The 24,763-nt window shown below is 33.2% G+C and overlaps 1 protein-coding gene across 3 annotated transcripts in view; it reads right to left on the bottom strand.

Annotated features, from left to right (window-relative positions):
- Positions 1-7,371: 7,371 nt before the first annotated feature.
- The window catches only part of LOC129224213 (ELAV-like protein 4), a 97,301-nt gene continuing 79,909 nt past the window's right edge, over positions 7,372-24,763 (bottom strand). For 2 of the 3 annotated variants that reach the window (XM_054858636.1, XM_054858634.1), the window contains exons 4-6: positions 23,823-23,988; positions 14,330-14,555; positions 7,372-7,911 (exon numbers count right to left, since the gene is read on the bottom strand). In XM_054858636.1, the coding sequence (XP_054714611.1) occupies positions 7,590-7,911; positions 14,330-14,555; positions 23,823-23,988 (714 nt within the window). In that variant the 3' untranslated portion in view covers positions 7,372-7,589. The remainder of the gene's footprint in view (positions 7,912-14,329; positions 14,556-23,822; positions 23,989-24,763) is intronic. The other variant, XM_054858635.1, reaches the window with a different exon arrangement.

Here is a 24,763-nt window from a genome sequence, read left to right as displayed (position 1 = left end):
CCCAAACATAACTAGTCAACATTCCGCTTCTAGTCTAATTCACTGTGCGATACACATTTTTGTGTGAACAACAATAACAATATTTTTATTTTCCTTCCGCCTTCTTTCACTTTCTTCTTCTCGAAGTCAACAACATTTTCTTTTCCTAAATTAGTAAAAAAAAGTAGTTTTTTGTGCCACAAAAATTATTCCGCAACATTTTGAAATGTTATTTTATGTTAAAAAGTTTTGAGCAGTTGTCAATCAGACCGGATATAAATACTAAAATCATTAATTTATAAAACTTTAAAATTCTGCATTTTTTTCATCTTTTTGCATTACTTTTTTAAGAAATAATGTTCAGGCAGCCAAGTTCAATTATTTACCTTTATTACTTAAATTATTTCAAATTGTTTCCTTTTAAAACCATACCGTTTGGTTAAGTTAAGTAAACATCCACGTTGAAAAATTGCTTCTAAAGAAATATCACTTCTGGTATTTCTTTTTAAGTTAATAAGGTTTGATAATAAAAAAAGTAAGCTCTTTCTCTAACCTTTTTTGCTATGCATGTTTTTTTAAACGTTTGAAGTATATCTCAAAAAGCAACTCTTAATATGAAATAAGAATTACTTTTTAGTTTAAATATATAACTTTTTTTTTTCTTTGAAATAATAACATTTAACAAATCATTTTTATTTTTTGTCAATTCAATCAAAAGTTATAACTAAACTGACAATCATTCTTCAGGGTACGTTTAAAAATAACTTTTAGCTCAAATTAATAGTTATTTTTATAATGAAAATAAAAACTACTTCAAGCAATCTGTTGTTAGGTAATTTCAATAAAAAAAACTTCAACGCTGTTTTAACTGTCTTTCTTTAATTTTCCTCTTGTCAAAATTAACATCTGTGATTAATCTTTACCTTTAATCATGTAATGTAAGTAAAATGACCTAAGCCAAATTTGAAAGTGCTAGCTGACAATATGTAAGGAGTAGCTCCGAAATTGTTTTCTACAACGTCTAAATGCTAGGCACTATACATTAACACGTCGCTATTTTTGAAAAATAAAATAAGTGACTGGAAGACATATAGTAGTTTAAATAGTTAATTTTCGCTTTTCCGTATATAACTTTACTTTTAAAAAATATTTCCATCCACTTTTGAGGCACAAAAAACTAACTGCTGAACTTGTCAACACTCATCTCATGTTTTTTAACAGATGAGTTCAAAAATGCTCCGTCGCCCCATTATATTCTAAACTTTCTCAACATATATTATTGCCTGTGAAAATTGGCGATTAATTTTCTTTAAAAAGCATGTTCGAAACGAAGCATCGAAACTACATACTTGGGATCAGTCACATCACAACATTGTATGGATACCGATCATAAAAAGTGTATAATCAAAAGTTCATTCCTTTTTCTCATCCCAGTTGAAAGACAGTGTGATTGGTGTTTCATAATTTTTAACCGAAGATTTATCAACTTTCGACAGAATGCTTGGTGTTTTATAACTTGCATCTGAAGATTTATCAATTTTTGACAGAATTGTTGGTGTTTTATAGTTTGCATCCTAAGAGTTGTCAACTTTTGACAGTACGATACGTGCTTCATAATTTGTATCCAAAGATTTATTAACTTTTGACAGTGCGGTTGGTGTTCCATAATTTATATTCAACGATTTTATCAACTTTTAACAGTGTGATTAGTGTTTCAAAACTTGTACCCAAGTATTTCTCTACTTTTAACTGTTGATTGCTGTTGCTTAGTTTTCATCCAAGTTTTTGTCAATTACTGAGACATTTCAAAAAGAATTCAAGTCACTGAATTTATGTAACGGACAAACTAATTTTGCAAATATTTTGATAATTTAAAAAAAAATAAAAAACCAGAATTTTTTTGAAAGAGTCTGAAGTTACTGAACATAAATAACCATCCTTGGTTACGCAAATATCATTTGAAGTAACCACGCGAACTTTTATCCAACATTGGTAATTCAGTACTAACTGATTTCGCAAATATATTTCTTCAATAGTTATTTCACAAGATGATTTTTTTTTTTTACTGAACTTCCTGAAGGACTGCAGCCATTATTTTCTGCAACGCAATTAAGTGAAACATCATCTTAAAAATCTCATTCATTTAAAAAATCTTGCACACTTCTGTTGAGCAACTTGTACGCAAAATCTCTTTCGTCGCAACTGTCTTCCATCTGGGATAGTCCTCAAAACATTCAGCGTTATAAAGTAAAAGGCATTATTATTACAACATCCTCTTGAGAAACGACCATCATTGGTTACTGCGATGTATACGAACAAGAATATATAATATATAGATATATATATATTTCTAAATATATATATAGAGAGATTCATTCATATAAAAATTGACTTTTTTAGTTATTCAATTATGTACTGAAAAAAGTCTCATAAACGTTTAGCAGAAATTGCATATACGCCTATGGAGCACCTGCGAATATGACAGATCGAGCACCAGCAAGGATGTCCAAAATGTTTCTTTGTAGCAAAACTATAAGAAGAAAATTCACAGAAAAACACATTTTGGGAAGTCTACTTCTGAGAGGGCGTTGCTTGAATTGATTCAGATTAGTTTTTATTAAGCAGGCAATCAAGTCTACGGAGACGTTTGTGTCTCCATCAAACTAGTGTTCTAAGATTTTACAATTAGTGTTCATGAAAGATACCTTCCATAAACGGGATATACTTTTCTTTGAAGGTGATATACCTTCCAAGATACCATGATATACCTCCTTCAATGGTATACCTTTCACGGAAGATACCTTCGAAGAAAAATAGTAATATATTCCGTTACCAATGTTTAAAATACTCAACAATGTTGAAACAGCATGAAAAACTTGAATTATATTTCAAAATCCACAATATGCTACTTTTACCCTATCAACCACAAAATAAAATTACTTACAATGATAATCGTTACAATTTACACTTCTGAAGCCAGATAAACAGCCTTGTCGTCAAGGGCACATGTCTATAGCTTGGAAGTTGTAAGATTGTTGACAGGTTCTGTTGGGTTTATTGCCCAAATTGTGGCAGTGAAATTGTTGGTATTTGAAAAATTAAGAGCATATTTTTTTATGCAAAGCAAAATCTAACCATTGTGTAAGAGTAAACCATCAAACTATTTTGATTTGAATGTAAATATCTATAACGTCTAATAAGGTAAAACAAGTGTGTAAATATTAATAGCAAGCATCAAAAGCAAATTTCCGAAAATAAACTAACAAACAATGCAATTTCGAATTTCTAAATAAAACAAACATGAAACTATGGGAGATTAACGCACAGATTTCTGTTGCAAAGCAAACCGTTGGACCTGATTACTATAGACTTCCTATTAACTTTAAGATCAGTAGCGTAATCGTATACTGATGTTATTTGTGCAACGAACTGTTTTCTAATAATAATCGATAGATTCATTTAATGAATCGGAAATGAATCCAATTCAAAACTTCAGATGCGTATGACGTTTATCTGGCTTCTTTATGATGAAAGACACATAGGTGGATATTTTAGTCTTTCTGATAAGAAAAACTTCTTTTTTCTTTGCAAGAATAATATGGTTTTATGACTCTGGATAAAAATCGATGAACGAGTGTCCCAACACAATGCAGTAATTTGGAATTTTTACAAAGAATTTTACTGAGAAATGTTTCAAAAATCGGGTAATTAACTTGTCGAAGCTATCAGAATAAAACCTCCTTTAGTACTTTGCAATCATATTTTAGAAGTGTTGTAACTGTTTTTAAATTTTTATTAAACATATTTTTTTAGCTTGGTATTTTCCCTGTTTTAAATTTTAGAAAAAAAAAAAGTTGAAAATTAGCAAATTGCTCGAATTGCAGAACCATGGAACAAGGAAACTGCATTAAAATATAAAATAGAATTTTGAGATTTTTAAAAACTTATTTTTAATAAAATCTGAAAATTTATTGAAATGCTGAATTTGCTTGCATGAATTATATTACGTGTTAATGATCATTAATAATTTGATGCTGCCTTGCAGTGCAGCTTCAGAAAACAATATTTCTTCAACTGTATTGCCTGTTAATAAAACTAATCTAAATCCTTTGAATTAGAATGTTGTGAAAATGTTGTAATCTCAAGGTAAATTCTCATTTTGAACAACTGTTTCAAAACTACAACTATTTTAAAAATTCTTAACATACAGTAGGTATGACACATAACAGTATTCTTGTATCAAAAAATCTTAAAATTGTACATCATTCATATGTACACAGTTTACTGGTATATATATAAGTATACATGTCCCTTAAAAAGTGTTAGTAGCATGGTCTCGTACTGTTTAACTGTAAAATATCCTGAACCTTTCTATTAAATTGTTAAATTCTATTAAAATTTAACGAAATATAAAATTTATTTTTAATTTTAAATGATCTACGTTAAGTATCAAAAGTATATCTTTGGCTAACTTTGTCAAATATGAGTAGTGCTGACTTGTTTTATGTTCTAACACATCAGCTCATCGTAGCTAATTCTCGCGCATAAATGATTCAAAGATTTCATTGACTGCACTAAAAATTCATCGCAGAGTCATTTGACCATGAGACAAATTCATTGCTGAGTCAATTGACAGCGAGACATATGTATTGAATTATCATTTAACAGGAAGAAATATTCATCGTGGTATCACTTCACCATAAGTCATTCATCGCAGTATCACTTCATCGTGAGATTCATGGCAGAGTCATTTGACTATGACAGAAATTCATTGCTGAGTCAATTGACAGCGAGACATATGTATTGAATTATCATTTAACAGGAAGAAATATTCATCGTTTTATCACTTCATCGTGAGACAAATTAATCGTACTATCATCATTCACTGTGCGACACATTCATTGTGGAATAAATACTTTACAAAATTCTTTAACTTTAATTCAAATTTATCGCAATGTCAATAAAACTTATTCATTGCCGAGTCAATTAACAGATACCATGGCGAAGTGTTATTCATCGTGGTATCACTTCACCATGAGGCAAATTCATATGTGAGTAGTGATCATCATCGTGTAGTTCATCAAAATCATACTATTAAATAAGTTCATCGCGATGCAATGAAATTTTATAATAAAAAAGTATTAATTATTATGTACTATTTAGCAAATTTTACGATCCATATTTCAAACGTTTGCGTGTTTTGAAATTGAAATAACTGAACATGGTTTAGTTTAGTTAAAACATTTCGTAATAATGTTCAACTGATTATCAACTCTTACGACGATTTAAGACAAGCAAGTTTGAGTCACGATAATTTGAATCACAATAAATTGATTAATGGCATAATTGCTTCCGGCAACTGACGATTCAGCGCAGGACGACAAATTGAGCACGATGAATTGATGTGTTTTTTTCATACGAGACCATGTACCACCAGCCGTTTCAGAAAAATCAAGCATTTACTTCCCAGCTAAAAATGGCGATATAACGCGTCATTACTTTCCACTTACCAAAATTGACAGTCGATTCAGTGTATGTCTGACCAGTTATGAGAGCTAACGTTAGAAGCGATCCGCTGCGTCGAGTTATCGTACTGTTATTTGCTTTTTTCTATGTTAAGTTTTATAATTCATTTAAACACTCCAAAATCCTTGCGAAAAATGATTAAGTACGACATTTTTGATTAAAACTTGCAATATCAAACTTAAAATTTCCAACTATGTAGCAGTATTTTTATGATAGTTTTATATCAAATGATAATTAATTTTCTTTCAATATTTTTACCTAATTTTTAAAAGTATGTTAACGCTTAAGAAATACTCGTAAAAGCATTTTTCAACCTCCAACGTTATCTGTATTTAACCTCATAATTATATCAATATTACACCATAATAATCTCACATTTAAACATTTTATAATTTTCATAATCGTTTAACATTTCTTTTAATTCGTTTTTTATGTTTGTGAGTAATGGAAAAAATTAAAGAAATCGATGGATCCATTGATAAATACATTCTATTTCAATTCCTTGAAATCTGTATTTGCTGACTTGAACTTAAAATGTGGTTTCCAATGTCATTACAATTCAGGTAAAATTATTTTTCCCTTAGATTTAAAATTAAAAAAAAATAATAACGAAAAAAAATCCAAACAAATCCATCGATTTTCTTAATTAAAAAAAACGATTTCAGTGGCAATAAAAATTGTCAAAGATTTTAATAAATTATAAATTTGTAGCTTGTTGTAAAACAAAATATTTAAGTAAAAATTTAAAATATTTTTTAAGCAATTTTATTCTCTATTGCCATGAACCCAGCCACTATATTTTATCTCACCATCATTATTTTTTAAAAACATCCTAAATAGCAGTAAACACAAAGTAAAACTTTTTATTACCATAATTAATCGCCTTTTATTTATATTTTTCATGATTTATGTAAATATAGAATAAATGAATTTTTGTGAACAAATTCTAATTTTTCCTTACCTCAAAAAAGGGAAAAAACAATAAATAATAAAGCAAGCATGCTTTTTAGACAGTCAACCGAAAAAATTCATGCATTTTAAGTATGGAAGAAACAATAAATAAAATGTCTAAATGAACAAAAAATAATGCACGCAAAACTCAAAATAAGATAACTTTAATTGGTCTCAAAAAATGCTACATATCAGAAAAATTAAGACAAAAACGTAAAAACTTATAACCATGCAAAACCAAATCAAATAAAACAAACCGAAACTAAAAGAAATGAAAGAAAATGACAATAAAAACTGTAAACATAACTAAATCACAACAAAATATAAGTTGACTAGGAAAAACTGAATCCAAGTGAAGAATAACATTTCAAAATTAATTAAAATCGATAAACTTAAATATAAGGAACATATATTACTTTAATAAATTAGAGTTCTTTGGCCATAAATATATTTAAATATTTTTTTTACAAAAATCTATAAAATATATAATAAAAATGTAATGATCTTGATTATTTATCAAATGATCGAAGCTTCATGAATGAAACATTCGGATTAGTATACATCTTTGAAAAAAATTCCGTATTTACATAAATCCTATGTACGACTCTCGATTCACGCGTAACTTTTGGCCTTCTGTTTTTTGCTGTGTAAACTTCTTTATGCTGTAGTATTATTTAGCGATTTAAAACTTTTAATGTCATCTGTATATAAAATTAATTTTTATTACCATTCATTGATTTGAAACAATTAACAGTTTGGGAGTCCTTGATTCGTTTTGTTGATTTAATAAAAGTAGTTGTGTTCAATTTAAATGAAATTAAAGTTGTAGAACAAAGTAAGTTTTGTTTTTAAAAGAAAAAAAATGATAATTGGTTTTAACCTTAGAGCTTTTTTTTTAAATTTATAAAGCAGAAGTAATTATTGTAATGATGAATGTTATAAAAAAGGTAATTTTATGCAAAGATTTTTTTCCAAATATATAAGCAGAAATAATTTACTCTTGAAAAAGAGTAAAAAAGGAAAGTGGGTTTTAAATAAATGTTTTAAATAATTATCCTGGGATATTTGTTGTTTTAACAATAGAGGTAGCCAATTTCTTTTTTAATTTTCATCTTATGGGTCACCTTCTATATTTAGGATTTGCATTTATTCGTCTTGAATGACACCTGCAGGACTCTGTTGCCCAGAGTGTATCCGTTTAGACTCTGGATAGCGACTAGAGCTTCGTCGTAATTGGTCATCGTGACGAAACCAAATCCTTTGCATTTATTGGTCTGCAAATCTCTGATGACCTTGACGCTTTGCACAGCTCCAAAGGGTCCAAACAGCTGCCACAAGAGGTTTTCCTCTGTATCTGGGGCCAAATTGTACACGAAGATGCACCAACCAGATCCATTGATGGCTGTGCCTGCTAGCAGAGGATTGGCCAAAAGGTCTCCAGCGAGGGGAGAATACCTGGATGAATGATGATTCGTTGCAGAATAAGACATTAGTTGCCAAAAAAACGTAAAAATACTTAAAAACTAAACTCGCTTCACAACTATACCTACATACTGTCTACATGCTGTATCTCCAATGGTCATATTCACCAGTCGAGTTCAACCTCAGTCGGGCACCTGAACCGTCCATCAAAGCGTTCTTCAACCAATCAGGAAGCTTAAATCGGCGGTTTGAGTGCCGGACTCAAGTTTATCTAAATCTCGGTTGGTGAATATTGTCCTTAGATTATACTTTCGTTGAGTTAAAAACGTTCCATGCTTTTGCACATGCTTGGGCACAATGTTTTAACATGAAAATAAGGACGACTTTATGAAATCAAAAAGGGGTATTTATACATCTTCTCTGAGCATGTTGCAACAGGAGACGCTGCTCATTCAATCAAGGAAATACGCAGGTCGCATTTGTGAAAACACTTATCATCTTCCTTTAAACAATTCTAGCCATTGAACATAGACTCCTGTTCATAAAATGCGATACCAAAAAGCACGTTCAGCAGGGTGAAATCACGGACTTAAAAGGGCAATCACAAATCTTCCTCGTGTTAGCAATTTTCACCAATGACACATAGAATCCTGCCATAGAACATGATATCAAAAAGTACGTTCAGCAGGGTAGAATCACGGAAATACGCAACACGCGTCAGGAAAAACGCGTCATCCTCGTTTTAGCAATTCTCACCAGCGAAAATAGAATCTGTTCATGGAACGCGATATCAAAAGGTACGTTCAGCAAGGTGAAATCAGAAAAGTACACAGGACTTATCAGAGAAAACACAAATCGTCATCGTTTTAGTAATTCTCACCAATGTTACATAGAATCCTACCATAGAACATGATACCGAAAAGTACGTTCAGCAGGGTAAAATCATGGAAATACGCAGCAAGCATCCGGGAAAACGCGTATCGTCCTCGTTTTAGCAATTCTTACTAGTGACACATAGAGTCCTGTCATAGAACGTGAAGCCAAAAAATACGCTCATCACGGAAATACGCAGGACGCATCAAGAATAATCTTTGCTTTTGCAACTGTCACTAGTGAACCTAGTGTCCTTGGGTGACCCCAACTATTGCTTTTCCGTCATCAACAATATACGTGGCCATAACATCAGTAGCTTTCCGTGCTATTTAGTTTTTAATTTTTATTATTTTTTCCATGCCCAGACATTAACTATGCACAACACAGTCTGTTGTAATTACGTTGTTAGATAAATGTTCCTGTTCCAGCTCGCTTCACGCCGCGCATAACCTTTTTATAGCTTTCACCAGGCAGAGTGGTTTGTGATACCATCGTTCTCCGCTTGGTGCCTATCATCACTATTTTGAACTTATCACCATCTGCATCATTTTTTAAGGTAAAACTTGTCAAACGTGATTTTTATTGACAGAATGTAATATTCAGTAATTCGTGCCAGTAGGGGGCTGTCTAAAAAATAATTTGTGAATACTTAGATCTCAAAATTAAATTACGAAACACTCATTATTCTGTTCATTACTTTTTGTGCAAATAAATTTGTTGTCTAGTTTTGTCCTTACACCTCTTTATTTACTCCAGTCTCTGAAGTAGTTTCAGCAACTCCAGGACTCGAACCTGAAGTCTTTCAAACATACGTGAATGCATGCGTTATATCAAAATGGTGTGCATATCATGGAATATGTGAAGCGAGTTTCAAATGGTTTTTGAAACAAAAATTAATCATTAAATTAAAATTTAAAATAAGCAAAAAACAAAAAAAAGTTTAAAGTTTTAATTGCAAAGAACATATACGTGTTAGTGTAGTAATAACAGCTACAAGGTACTCCTAAAGTCTGAACACATAGAAAAAACGTCATAATTTTGAAAAAGCATTATTTCAACACACTAATCATTAAAAAATGTGTTCAGTATAATTTTCATCAAAGCTAATGGAAAGATTATAAATTATTCCGATGAAAATTTTATGATCTTGCATTAATAATGTGTCATACGTATTCAGATTTTAGGGACACTTAGTATTTAATGTTAAGCCCAAGCATAATCCTCTGTTGATGTTGAAACTGTAATTATGTATTAGCAATAATTTGCGGCAGTTTATATCTGACTGTTATCATTCCAAAATTATTAATGTATAGAAAAGTAGAAAGTCAGGGGGCAGGGTTATTTTCCATAAAAAGCGACAAAAAAAAGTTTTGAATTTTGTACATACCCTGAACTGATGAACAACGTAAAGACAATTTCAAAACGTCTTCATTTTTTTTTTTTCTTGTTTGATTTTCGACAAAAAAGGAAATGTTTTGGCAAAAAATATAGCTACGTTTATCCAGGTTAACTTAGTCAGCTTGATTGTTTGACTCTTAAAACAGTCTTTTATTTTAACCTAATGATTACTGATAGCTAACCTTCCAATTCAACCTCAATAACCAATAGTATTCTCAATCCTAAACACAACAAAACGATCTTTTTTTTTCTTTCGTTCTCTTTTAAAAAATTATTTTTTTCCCAATTTTACTTAAATTTATTTTTTATTTATTTTTCTTTTTGAAATATATTTTTTGAGTTTAGCCTTAATTAAGCAGAGGATTATACTTAAGAGCAAGTTAAGCATACAGACGTCAACTGCTATTACCAAACATACTTAAAAATACATAAACTGTTCAAATCAGTTTTTGATTTAACAGAAAATTTTAACGTCTGCATAAATGATTCAATAATAATTAATCTCATTTTACATTGAAAACGTTTTCTACTAGTGTCATAATAAAGCTCCCATCAACTTAAATTATTTTTACCTCATCCATAAACGGCAAAGAAACCAATAAAATAAGAATACTTCTCTGAAAATTAAGAGAATTGAAGAAAGCTAGAGCTGCAGGCCAAAGAAATAATATTTTATAAACCAATAAGAATTTCTTGCTTAACACAGATAAATAAAGCAAAAGAGGGACGAAGACGAAATGCATTTTCGTCGTAAATTCAAAAATGATAAAACCAAATACATCAAGCAAATTAGAAGAAAATGTGTTGTCATAGAAAATCAGAAAATAATCAAAATCCACTAAAAATAACCCCATAAAAGGACATAACAAAATATTTACCATCATAATCTTCACGATACAGCAATATGTTGGAGACATAACAATATTTACTTTGAAAACGTTTCCAAATCATTTTTTCATACAATATCAACATTTTTCAGAGTTCATTGAAACAATAGTTAATAAAATAATAGCATAAATAGCTAAAACTAATGAAAATGTAAATCATCCAGGAAATAATAAAGAATTGGTGGAAACTAGTCAGAAAAGAAATCCATATGCAAAAGAATAAAGCTCATGTTTGAAAATTCTTAGTAGCTTTTGTATTAAAAAAAAAGTGGATTAAAAAAATTGTTAGACTCGTGAATTTATGAAATGTAAGTTAGTGTTCAATTTTCATTAATAATTTTCGATAAGTAACAATGTTTGAAAATATGTTATGCTTTTAAATACTGCTATATTCCTCGTAATTGAGTAAACAAATGGCGAAAAACAAAGATTTTAGATGACTGCAAGAAATAGGAACTTCAAAAAAAAATCTTTTTCTTCATTTATTTATTCAAAAGATTTTATTGTTTATTTTTTAAGCTAGTATTAAATGTTTTTTTTAATTAGAAACTATATTTGATCCCAATGCAAAAATTTATCAAAGCTTAACGTGTGTGGTAGTATAATTTTACAAAATATTCTTCAAAAGAAAAACAGAAGGTCTTAAAGTCACCAAATAACTACTGTTTACATAATTTTTTTTTCACATTTATTGCATTGCGTTCAAAGTAATAAATATTTATTATGGCATGTTTTTCGTTGATGAATTTTTTTTTTTTTTTTTTTTTAATTCAATCATGGTGTTTCAGAGCAATGTGTTTAGTAACATGAATAAAATTTACCAAAAAATTTCCTTCTCATTGTAAAAAAAAAAAAAAAAATCATTCATCAATAAGTACTGCAAATGATTGAATTGTTTACTCTGTTTGAAGAAATCTTTTAAAAGCATCAATCAGTCACTGATAAATTAAACGTCATAATTTCAAACCTTTTATGCCTTGAATGAAGCTCTCTCCATTATCTTTAATTCGATTTCTCAGATTCAAAAATCCCAACATTGTAAACAGTATTAACAGTTTTATCGTTACAATGACCTTGCGATCCACAAACCCAATCACGTAGTCTGTATTAGGTAATATATTGCAAAAGGAAATGCCACTATTTAGGAAGAACCTTTTTAGAAAAATAAGCTAACCGCATGAGGTAATGCAAGCTCATTTGTAATCTGCTCTTATGACAAACAACAGCTATTGCATTTTGAAGATTCTAAACGTCATGAAATGTGTCCTAGGAAGTTTCTAAAGCATAAAAACTTTGAAGAAGGTTCGGAAGCAAAAGTTATCTTAGTAAAAAATATTTTTTTATTTTTTTAAGATTACCTTTAATACACAGAATGGTAAAGATGCAAGCGCATTTTGTTATTTGTTTTATTTATATTTACAGAGCTAGATCCAGAGAAAAAAAAAAAATTCTTCTTCTTTTTGCTTATCTCTCTGTTCTGAATCAGTTCAGATCCATGAGGTTGTTCGCCTTAATCAACTTCAAGACAGAAGCAGGTCTCTTCAGTAGATTCTCGCGTACCAAACCAACACAAAAATCAGATGCTGTGCAGTGGCCTCTTCAGTATGACATCTGGTGCAAATTGGGAAAGTCCTATTACCATGGGAAAATCTGAAGGTTTTTAGATGATCTGTGCTCAGGCGAGCCAAAGCAGTTTGATCTCTCCTGTCACCCTCAAATCCAAGGGAAGCACCAGGACCCTCGCAAAAATACCATGGATGCTCAGGAGAATGTCAGCTTCTTCTTCTATTTTTAAACATTATTATCATAAATAATTGGTATTTCGAGAGAAATACAATGTTGGTTAAGCTTAGGACTACATAGTACAACCGCTGAATATTTATATTATTTTGCTGTCACTGAGACAATGTGAAAGTTAATCAAATTTTTGGAACTTGCAATCCCCTTTTCTTCTTTTTTCAAAATTAATGCCATTCACAAATGCTTGGAATAATATATTTTTTTCTTTTAGGTAAAAACAGCAAACAAAACTTTCTAAAACGAAAATGATGATCTAAATCTTAGAAAATTTATTGCATAATACAGTTGGCTCTCTGCTTAACGACGCTCTATTTAACGACTTTCTCTATTTAAAGACGACTTTTCATGGTCCCGGATGCTTCACTGTAGTTTTAGAAGCATTCTACTTAAGGACGATTTCTTGTGGTCCCCTGAAAGTAGTTAAATAGAGAGCCATACTCACGTTTCAAAAACGTAAGTGATTGCCTGCATGCCTATTCAACAAAACCTTCCTAACTGTAAACAATAAAAATTAACATGGTTTACTAAAACGGTTACCGAACAAAGCTAATTTTCCAGCTCTCGAAAAAAAATCTTTGTGTGGTGAGTTTCTTCATAAATGAGAATTTGCCAGAACACTGTTTGCTCACTACTTTCGATTTTGGGTCAAACTCCTATACTCACTTGATCCGACGGCATCAGACTTTTTGCTGTTCCCAAAGTCTAATACGGTTTGAAGGCCGAAAACGGTGTTGATAAACAGATCCTAATGATTTCAAAGAATTTTAGCGTTTACCTTTATAGTTTTTGATTTTTTCCGCGTTTTGAAAAAGAATCAAATGCAAAAAATCTGAATAAAAGAAAATCCTTTGCAAGATCATTTTACTTAAAATTCAAAACTCACTCTTTCTCAAAGAAAAAAACAAAATGTCTTTTTTTTTTTTGTGTGTGTCAAAGTTGATTAATTTATTAACGAATGTATGGTAAGATTATTTTGATTTACTTATTAACGTTTGAGTGTTTAATTTCATTGCTTTTATTGCTAAACAAATCGAACGCAATTAAAGAAAGCACAAGGAAAGAACCAAGTCTAACGTTTAGCGTTTCAACAAATAGTACCAATGAAGAAAACAAATAAGATGTCCAAACTGCAATGAAAACTTAAAGTGCAAATCATAAAACACCAAAAAAAGATTTCAGCAAAAAGCCAACAAAAGCAAAGGACGCTTGAAAAACGAAACCAAAAACCAGGTGTAGTGAGGCAGCGCTTGAACTTTCTCTTTCAAGTAAGGCAACAAAACAAAAAAACAGAATCATAAAGTGAAATAAAGGCTTTGTAAATATAATTAAAAACCTTAAAGAAATTCAACGAATCATGGACCATTGCCGAAGAGGGTCGAAGCAAAAAACCAATATGAAGGTGACCGGAAGTGTCTTGGAAGAATTCCGTTTATGGATGAAGGATGGCGAAGCCCTCGTACCTTGACGATACGGCAGGAGTCACAGGTATATACCTGAAGCGGTTTGCAGGGTGGTGGATGGGCCCTGGGAACCTACGCTGGGGGGACAGGTAGGCTGCCAGGGGCGCCAGGGCCTTCACGTTGTTGCTGGGATTGTTAGCGAACTTGACTGTGATCGGATCAGTGGCTCCTTCCGGAATTGTGTTGTTGAGGTGCTTGATGGCTCGCTCTGCTTCCATTCTTTGGTCGAAGCGGACAAAGCCAACGCCTTTGGAGAGACCTGCAGGAACAACAAGGGAAGATTTGCCCATCAGACATTGAATACACAGTTGATAATAAACAATAAAAGAAATATATACAATTGCCATGCACAAAACCATCATAGTGGCGTCAAATCAACGTCATGATATCTGGTTAGTGTTTGTGTTGGTCTTTCTAGTAATGTTCTAGCCTCGCGCTACCCAATTCACAACGCAGTACAGTTAAACCTGTGAAGTTGACCACCCTTGTAAGTTGACCAACTGTCTAAGTTGGTCGCTTTTTTCAGGCACGGAAGTAGCCATTATCATATAAATCAACCTTTGTAAGCTGACCACCTATTTAAGTTGACCACTAAAGTAGTGCACCGCAAGTGGTCAACTTACACAGGTTTCACTGTATTAGTGTATTTTTATACCAATTGAATAACTCCTTATCAATACGCAATTGCGCGATGTGCCGTTGCGTTGGGGGGGGGGGGGTCTTTGTAGTTATGAACGGAATTGATGTTCTTGATAAGAGAAATCTGACTCCATAATTATCAAAAATAAGACTTTTATTTACAAGACGTGGATCAACAGAAGTATCGAAGAGCAGTAATTCCTTGCACTATATTTGTGCCATAAGTATGAAATACATTGCTTCGGTTATTTATCTCCATTGCATCATACATTGCGTTCCGTAATTCCCCAGGGAGAAATGGGAAAAACACGGTCACCTGACTCATTCGCCGCCACGTGGATAAGATCCGCGCAACCCGGAAGTTACGTAAGCGGCAGATGAGCCTGGCTCGCCACAGTTCTATATATTTCAAAATTGCCTTGCGTGAGTCGTTTTTGCCATTATCACCCACTCATTCCACTAAAGACAAATGCAGCTTGTTTAGCAGCAAGTTGCCGCCTCTAAGCCAGGGCTAAGGCAGAACTACATGCGATTTACCAGACAGCCCAGTTATCACATCCTGAGACTGCAGTTTCGTTCTTATTAGAACTCCTCAGTCAGGAATAGTGAATAACCGAACTGGAGGCAGATGTCATCTCATTGAAGCTGAGAGTGTCAACAAACTGGTAGATGGTCCATCTCACCAACGAGTGTCCGCATCATATGGTGCGGTTCAACTCGTGAAGTGAAGGCAAAGCTTGGGTATTTTAGGACTAAGATACCGCTTCTAAACCAGGTTGTAAGACAGTCTCAGAATGTGATAACCGGGCTGTCTGATAAATTGTATGCAGCTTGTTTGTTTCACCATACGATCTTATGGGAATAGTCCATACGCAAACAGAAATTCAAATTCAAATAACACCTCCTTAACGGAGCCATGTTATCTTTATAACGGTCTTATTTCCGAGGATTTTGACATTGGTTGTGCGCGCAAAACATCTCCATTTAGTGTGAGGTGATGTTTCTTGACAGTATAAAAACCAAATTCTCAACCCATTTTCCTCACTACTTGAGCTCTCTGACACTGCAAGGAACATAACCTCTATTAACTGACAACAATGTTTAGGCTTTGCGTAAACGAACGGCGATCTTTCTCACGGGAGACCTTCTTATAAAGAAATTTCAGAAAGGTCTAGAACAGTGGTTCTTAACTTTTTCGCTACTAAAGACCCTTTGGTACCCTTCCGAATCTTAAGCGGACCACGTGCGGTAGGAATAATACTTTCGCATTAATTATATTAGGTGAAATGTGATGAATCCAAAAAGCTTTCTTTAATAACACAATTACAACTATAAAAATGATTATAGGTTAGTTTTCACTTAACTGTTTACAAACCACATGAAAATGGACCACTAGTGGTCCACGAACCCGAGGTAGAGAACCACAGGTCTAGAGGACCAATGGAGAATTTGCTAGAGGCCCAAAACGTACGGGTGTTAGAGGAAACCTTTCAAGAAGCCCGAAACGTAAGGATGTTCCTCGCGTTCCCGGTTGGAAATAACTGTTAAAAAAGCTCTTCCTGTGCATATTGTAAAATTTGTCGTTCCGTTGTCAATAAACATCTATGAATGTAGCCGCCATTTGATATATTTTTTTTTTTTTTTTTTTTGATTACGTTACACGGATAACGTCTTTTCTATGAGATACTCTGACAAAAAAAGGGGGGGGGGAGAATGAAAGAAATAAAGCTGTAGTGCGAGCTAAAGTCCTAGATCGTAGCTTAAGTAGTACAGTGAAACCTGTGTAAGTTGACCACCTGCGGTGCACTACTTCATTGATCAACTTAAACAGGTGGTCAACTTACAGAGGTTGATTTATATGATAAGGGCTAATTCCGTGCCTGAAAAACGCGGTCAACTTAGATAGATGGTCAACTTACAAGGGTGGTCAACTTTACAGGTTTTACTGTAACATGTCTGCCATCTTTTGTATAAGTACCGATTTCTTTTTCTTTCTTTGTCTGCTAAGATGAAGTAGAGTTTTTTTGCTTCTTGATTGCAGATTGACATGGAGTTAATAAGAAATCACTATCAAGAAACAAAACATGCTACTGCACTATAGCATACATAGGGAAAAAGCGACTTTTAGCCCAAAAATGGCGGAAGCGTCGCTACTTTTAAACTAAGATCCAGGGCTTTAGTGCGAGCTACAGCACAATAGCAGTCTTCACCAGCTTACAATACCTTTCCCAAACTTATGAAATTTATATACAGTGCATTTCTACGCACGTGGGACTGTATGGGAACGAAATTACCAATGTTCTAGCGAAAGAAGATGCCGATGCCTTTTTGAAAAAAAAATCCTTAACCTTTCTTGAGAATTACTCAAGAAGAAAACTTTTGAACATTCATTTCTGAAACACTCATCCGGTACATGATTGTTGTAGCAGAGAACGCCCTGATGGTGTCCTTGCTTTTGGTTAAGACAATGCTCTGTTGGCTGCAACTTGAACACGGAGAGCTGACGGGTAAAATGGAAGGGGAAACAGTACACTTCATTTTGTAATAAGTAGGATCAGCGAGAACGCGCAAACAGTAATTTTTTTTACTTCTCGCGCGATATCGGTGATCCAACCCATTACAAAAAGAAGTGGTTCGCTTCCAGTTTATCCGCTATATCTCCGTAGTCAAGCTATACCATCTCCAGGTTTGTTACTGACAACTTGCAACGTCTCAGAGAGGAACTGCGTCGCAAGTTATATTAAATGAAACATTCAGCTGGCCTCGGTTCTATTGGATAAGGAGAATCATTTTAGGTGTCTTCTTCTTGTTATGGGCATTCTAAGGACTTTATAGGCTCATAGACCTGGTCTAGTTAAGAGCTAGCCCCGGTGGGATCATAAACAGTAACAATCATGGGCGCCCATATGCAAAATTTTAAGGGGGGCTCAGATATTTTCCCCATGGTTTAGCAGGATATTTTTCCCATAGAAACCGATTTCAGTGCAGATTAGAATTATTACAGTTTGACATTTTTGATAAATTATTCATTAATGACTGGAGAAAAAATGTTTTCACGTTTTTGCAAAGAAAAAAGTACTAAAAGAAAGAAAGTTAAAATTTATAAGGGGGGCTTAAGCCCCCACTTGTCCCCCTATATGGGCGCCCTTGGTAACAATAGTAACAAAACGAAGTTGTAACATAACATATTCGTGTGTTGTCTACAAAAGTCTTTCTTTTAAGGAAGATAAACCAATTAATTTACCGCTACGTTTTCAAAAACAAAAGTTTCTGTGTTGACCTGCTTGTAGCTAATTTTCTTTATTTCTTGATTATTTGATAAAAAATGGAACGGCATACATGGCAATTTAGTATTTATAAATGAAAACAATTCAATATTTGCACAAGGTGCCCTGAAATGAACAGAAGATTTTCAAAAATTCATTACAGAAAAACGGTCAAGATTTTTAAAAAACAAAAAAGAAAAGAAACAGTTATTGCAGAAAATTCATATGACAGGCTGACAGGGCATACATTTTTCATCTCAGAATTTAGTGCAAAAAACTTTCCAACAGATGGCATTGCAGACAGCAAATCCGTAAATTAAAGAAAAGTAATTGAAAATCACATGATATATTTTCGAAATGCGCTGTCAAATGATTTTTCTGCAAGAATTGTTCTTTCAACTTGAGCTGCTTTTACGTTTAACTCTTTGAAAACCATCAGTCTATTTCAGGACACCCTGTATTACGGTGATGGTCAAAAAATAATAATAATAATAATAATAATAATAATAATAATAATAATTACATCAAAATTTTGAAAGAAAATTCCAAAATGAGGTGTCCCTATCAAGATTGTATAAACAGCAAGGTCAAGATTCCTCGCGAAAAGTCAGCTTAACGAATAATTCATGGTTGAAACTAGTTTGATACAAAGCTTTACCTAAAACACCGATGAAAAAAAAAAGAATGTGTCTCTACGAATATGCAACCCTCACTCACATGACCGTTACTTCTACATAAGATTAGTACAACCTTTAAAGTACCACGTACAATACACTACATTAGCACTCGCATAAAATTAATAAAACATGGCGTGCAAATGTTGTACATTTTTCATCGAGGGAAAGTTTTATTGGGTATCAGGTCATCATCCTGCTTGCAGCTGTTCTTCGGATGTTGCTCAGTTGATAAAGACAAGCGAATTAGAGTCTCGCCGGAAAACTCCCCTAGTAGAAACGTCAAAACTCTTAAAGAAATAGTCTTTTGTCTTTTTTTCAAGCGATGTCGTACGTTCTATCTACATTTTTATGTTAAAAAACTACGACTTTTGTAATAAAATGCTCATTCTGGGCGAGAAATCTTTCCCTGCTGGTTTTATACAATCTTGAATAGGCACCATGTGTTTTGTTTTAAGTAAGCGATAGGAAAAGGCGTTAGCACGTGGGTCACCAGGACTGCCGTGGCACCCCCATAAGCTGAAAAGGAAAAAAAAGAAGAAAGGCGAAAAGTAGAAAGTGCGGAAAAAAGTACCATGACATTCTATTTGAAACATTTTTACAGAAGTGGTTTAAAATTAACTAATTTAAGACGTAAGATGGCTTTAAAGTGTTTTTTTCAAGATAATTATTCTTAAGTTTTCTTGGAAGAGCATCTGGATCCCCCTCCGTCCCCCCTCCCTGGTAGTAATAAATTCCAATTTTTCTGAAGTGACGACGAATTAAAAATCATTTTAAATTAATATATGTTGGTCACATGCAGGTCTTTATGTTAATAAGTTTAGCGGTTCATCAGAACCACAAGCAATTAATCTAACACGATCAAACAAAAAAATGGTGGTAATTTCATTCACTAAAAATAGTTTTCTACGAAATTATTGTAATGATATTTCTATGTAGTAACTTTTTAACAGATTTCTAAAGTAAATAGACGCAACTGTTAGTAACAACCAATACCTTTCGAGAAGCTATGATCACGCTAAGATGCAGATACAGCATTCGTTAAATTAAATTCTTTACTGAAGTAATGATATTGTCGAAATCAACTTTTTTTAAACCAATGTGTAAAGAGTGGTTTCATCTAAGACATGTTAACATTTCTTGTTTGACTTGCATATCAGAACCAAAGCATGCTGAACAAATGAAATCACACTAAGCGACAGTAATTGAATTCATTGCAAAATTAGTAAATTTTTTCTCGAAATGCTGATCATATTGCATTAAAATACATTCCATCTCAAAAAACAAGCAACAGACAGAAAAAATCGTGTAAAGTGAAAGCTATTTGTTAAAACACAATGCAAGTTTCACAGGTTGATGAACAGAAGAGGTAATGCCAGGGGCACCCCGATAAGAAATCACGAAAGGTCATTGTGAATGTCCAATAATTTCCTTGATCGGCAAATTTTGTCTCACGGTTCGGCAAAATTGTCATCATCCGGTAAAAATCTGGAGTTCTATTCTGCAAAATTGTCATCATTCGGCAAAACTTGGAATTCCATTCGGCGAAATTAGGATTTCCATTCGTCAAAATTTGAAGTTTCATTCGGCAATTTGAACATTTCCGCCCTTCCAAAAGTCTAAGATTGGGGCGACCCTGGGTAATGCCACACAAAATAACAGTGAAAACCAACAATTAGTTCTCAAATAAACATTGTAACAGTCTCTAACACGTTATTGAAAATGCTTAATTGCAAATATTGATCTGCAGGGTGTGGGACCAGTAATTTGTAACACATAAATGAAGAAATGAGCACAAGATCCAACGCAACGAGGGAAATAGCAACTGATGAAATGAGCCTGGCCCAGTGGTTGGAAGTAGCGCGCTACAAGTAGCGACGCTATTGTAGTAGCTACATTTTTGAGTAGTTTGTAGTGTAGCGCACTACTTTTAGAAAAAAGTAGTGTAGTGAGTAGTTAACTACAAAAAAATAGTAGTTTGTAGCGATTTCTGGAAACTACTTTTAACTAAACTGAAAAAAAAAAATCAAGTTTCAAACGAATTTGACTGGCGCAAATTTTACACAAGTACATCAGCGAATGCAATGAGAAATAAGACTCATAAAAATACGAGGTGACCTCAGGCATTTCATTTTGACGCCATACGTTCTATCTGTTCGACGCCATTAGTTTGCCGTCGTAATTTTCTTTATTTCACCAATATTTATATTGAAAAAAGCACTTATTTTCGCGAAAATGAAGATATCGGTGATTTCGCGAGTTGAAAATTTGGTGAGTTTTATATGAACAGACCGAAGATTGAAAAACAAAAATATTTTAGCGAGGCTTAAATTTTCGACAGTATTCACCAAATAAAAAGAAGCTACTGAAACTATTATAGAAAAGGATGAAGTTGAACTGTTTTGGAGGACTTACAATAAATGCGAGCATTACAGTGTATGAGAGTATGATAACGGATAGTTTTTCTTAGTATCTTCTGATGAGCTAATTTATCAATCTTTTTTTTGTTCAATCCTCTTACGGTGTGTTTGTGTATTAGGGTGTGTCCCCCCCCCAAAAAAAAAATCGAATGTTGATTTTTCAAGTCGCACACTCTCTTATATTTTATCCTTTTACGTCAAAAAAAAAAAAAAAAAAATCATATAATTTGAACAACGGCAACAAGTGCCGATTATGTCTGAAAGTGTGAACCAATTAAAATAAAATGTTTTTTTTTAGAAACTCAACATTTCTGTTGATAAAACGTTGCTCCTACACCCCACATATGCACCACAAAAATATTTATTCAAATTAAAAACCATTTAGATTTCCCACACGTGGCCTAACATTTCTTCAAAAAATTAAGTTTTTGATACATATTATCAGATATGTAAGATTTTATGAAATTATGAAGCTGAAAAATATAAACAGTAAAGAAGAAAAGTAGGTAATTAGCGTTAGAAAGAAATTTTTGCTTTCCTGCAATTTTTAAGTCTCCCACATAGTACTCAAAGATATGGATTTTTTCCAGGTTGAGTTAAATTTTTCATTTAAAATATATAATTTTTTTATTATTCGTTTGTAATTGTTGATCTGTAAATGTGTTCGCCAGTAATTTTTGAACTTGATATTCTATTTAAATTTATATGTAATTTTTTGGAAGATAACTGAAAAAATAAAAAAAAAACATTTTTTTAAATAAAATTATAAATTTTAGGTTAAGTGTGGCATATCTAATTTTTTTTTTTTTTTAATTTGAATAAATGTTCTTGTGGTACATGTGGGGTGTTGGGTACAAGGGCAGCGTTTTATTTACAGAAATTTCAATTTTCTAAAAAAAGTTTTTTTTTTTTTTTTTCTTTCTTTTTTTTTCCCCCGATTTGGCCTAGCATACAAGTATGGTTTTACACTTTCAGGTGCAAGTCGGCACGGGTTACCGTTGTGCAAATTATATGAAACTTTTTTTCATGATTGTTTTAACACAAGAGGAAAAATACAAGAGTGTATGCGACTTAAAAAATTGACTTTCATTTTTTGAGGGACAACCTATTGTGTATGCTTTGTATTTACTTATTTTTTGGAAAGTAGCGAAGTAGCGACTACATTTCAGAAGTAGTTTGTAGTTGCTACATTTTGAAAAAAGTAGTTGTAGTTGTAGTTAACTACATTTGTAACAAAGTAGTTGTAGTTGTAGTTCGCTACAAAAAAAATGTAGTTTTTCCAACCACTGGCCTGGCCTTATATCGATCATATGTTTTACTGAGGAGCTGCTTTCATATTTCACTGCAAGGGTGTATACGCAAATTTTGTTGCAGTAACCTTTCTTCTTCTCGAGTTATGCTAAATTTACCGTTTGTTGCTCAGTTTTTGAAATAGCTTGCAGCATTCTTAAAAGCACTTCTTCGTTGAGCAAACTAAGCGCCATTTTCAAAAAGTTTTGAAGTATAGTGGACGAAGGTAATTGAATCAGCCGCTTTAACGAATCAAATTGTCAAAAACAGAATAAAATCCAGCTTTATTGAATTAGCCGCTTTATGGAATCAAAATTTCTTAGAACAAATGTGATTCATATAGGCGGCGGTCACTGTAATACGATCTCTTAGAATTGACCAAGTTCAAGGGTCCAGAACATGAAGATTGACCAATGGCCATAGCCTGATTACTGAGTAGGCTAACTAGGTCTGCGTAGGGCCCCCATTATTTAAGGGTCCCCAAATGCCAAAAATGATTTTAGTCAAAAAATAAATGTGTTTTATCCTACAGCTAAAATTGTGAAGTCTGAATACAGGGACCACTAAAACTTATTGGCCTTGGGCCCTCTTATGTCTTAATCAGGCTCTGCCAATGACCGCGGTGAATTATAACCAATGGTTTTGGGGGAGGGAGGGTAAGCTTCTATTCTCTCTCTCTCTCTGCCCATTTGAAAACCACTATTCTTTATTACACTAGAAAATCGTCCGTCAAAGTATGACGGGTGAAAATTCGTTCTACATTTGAACGACGGCATTGCCTGTTTGGTGATATTTTGATAGTTGAAACTGTAACCTTAACTCCAGTGGATTAACCCTAAACTCCAATAGGTAGCGTTAATTTTCAACCACTTTTTCGTAATTTTCATTCCCCTGAAATGGCACAGTCTTACCAGTAAAACAGTTAAGTTGCCGGATCGAGTAAAGTCTTATCACAATAAAGCCTTTCCCTGCGTGTTATACATTATCAAAACATATTATCAAATTATCGTGCCGTGGCGCGAGTTTTATTGTTGAAACACGCGGGTTACTCGATCATCGGCTATTATTTAAATGAGGATGTCTTATTCTAATTTCTACAGCATTGAAAGCAAAAGACTGCCAAGCAATAGAGCGGAAAAGAGTACTTGCTGGCACTATAGAGAAAGAAGTGGAAAAGAGCAAGCGAGCGAGTGTGTATGTGTGTGTGTGAAATGAAATTGAAAAAACTGTTACTGACCGCCACTATTACCTGTGATGTTATCACACAATATCCTCGAGGTGATGATGCGCCCGAACGGGGAGAACTGTGCCTCCAGGTCCTGTTGAGTGAAGGTCTTTGGCAGGCCGCTCACGTACAGGTTGGCACCCTTTATGGCTTCGCTGCTCGGACGGGCATACGACACCTGAGCACGGAACAGGATCACAATTTGAGCACGGAACAGTAATGCATGTCACATCAAGTAATATCGTTTACATTATAAGACATGACAGAATCCCAATGTCAAAACTAACCGACTGTTTTTAATGTTTATTACTCGCTTCGTCGCAAATCAGTCGCAATACCTAAGTCGAAAATTTTGTCTCGAATTAGTAGTTACATTTGAATATTTTTGTACTAAATATTCAAATTGATGATTTTAGGATTTTATTTAACTATGTCTCAGTGATTTCACTGTGACATGCTATCAATCAAATCAACAATATTTACTTACCAGGCATATTCTTTTTTCTTTCTTAAATTTGTACCAAATGGGTTTCAAACATACAGGGTTCGAGCAGCCTTAAACCACCACGCACCACGTGCTGTAATGACTCGTCCACCATTAATCCCATAAAACTGGATTCTAACTCAGAGGTTCCGAAACTTTTCCGGCTCGCGGCACCCCTGGAAGAATTCAAGTTTTCTCTTGGAACCCTAACCTATCCCTATTATATATGTGTATTGATTCTATGTAGACGAATTCGAATGATTCGAAAGCAAGCTGATCTTTTCGAGTAGATTCTTTGCAAAATGAAGCGGGGATCAAGACTGTACGAATGCTGGATTTTTAAACTAATTTGGTACTGATTGAAGAACGGAAGGAGGGAATGCTTGCTAAGTACGTATTGTTAAATAATACCATGAACAGCGAACTCATAAAATCGTAAGTAATACCAATCGGTACAAAACTAATTAAA

The sequence above is a fragment of the Uloborus diversus genome, chromosome 6 (assembly GCF_026930045.1).
Source record: "Uloborus diversus isolate 005 chromosome 6, Udiv.v.3.1, whole genome shotgun sequence".
NCBI lineage: Eukaryota > Metazoa > Arthropoda > Arachnida > Araneae > Uloboridae > Uloborus > Uloborus diversus.
The sequence above is the reverse complement of the archived record's forward strand: the minus strand, read 5'-3'. Positions and strand labels throughout refer to the sequence as shown.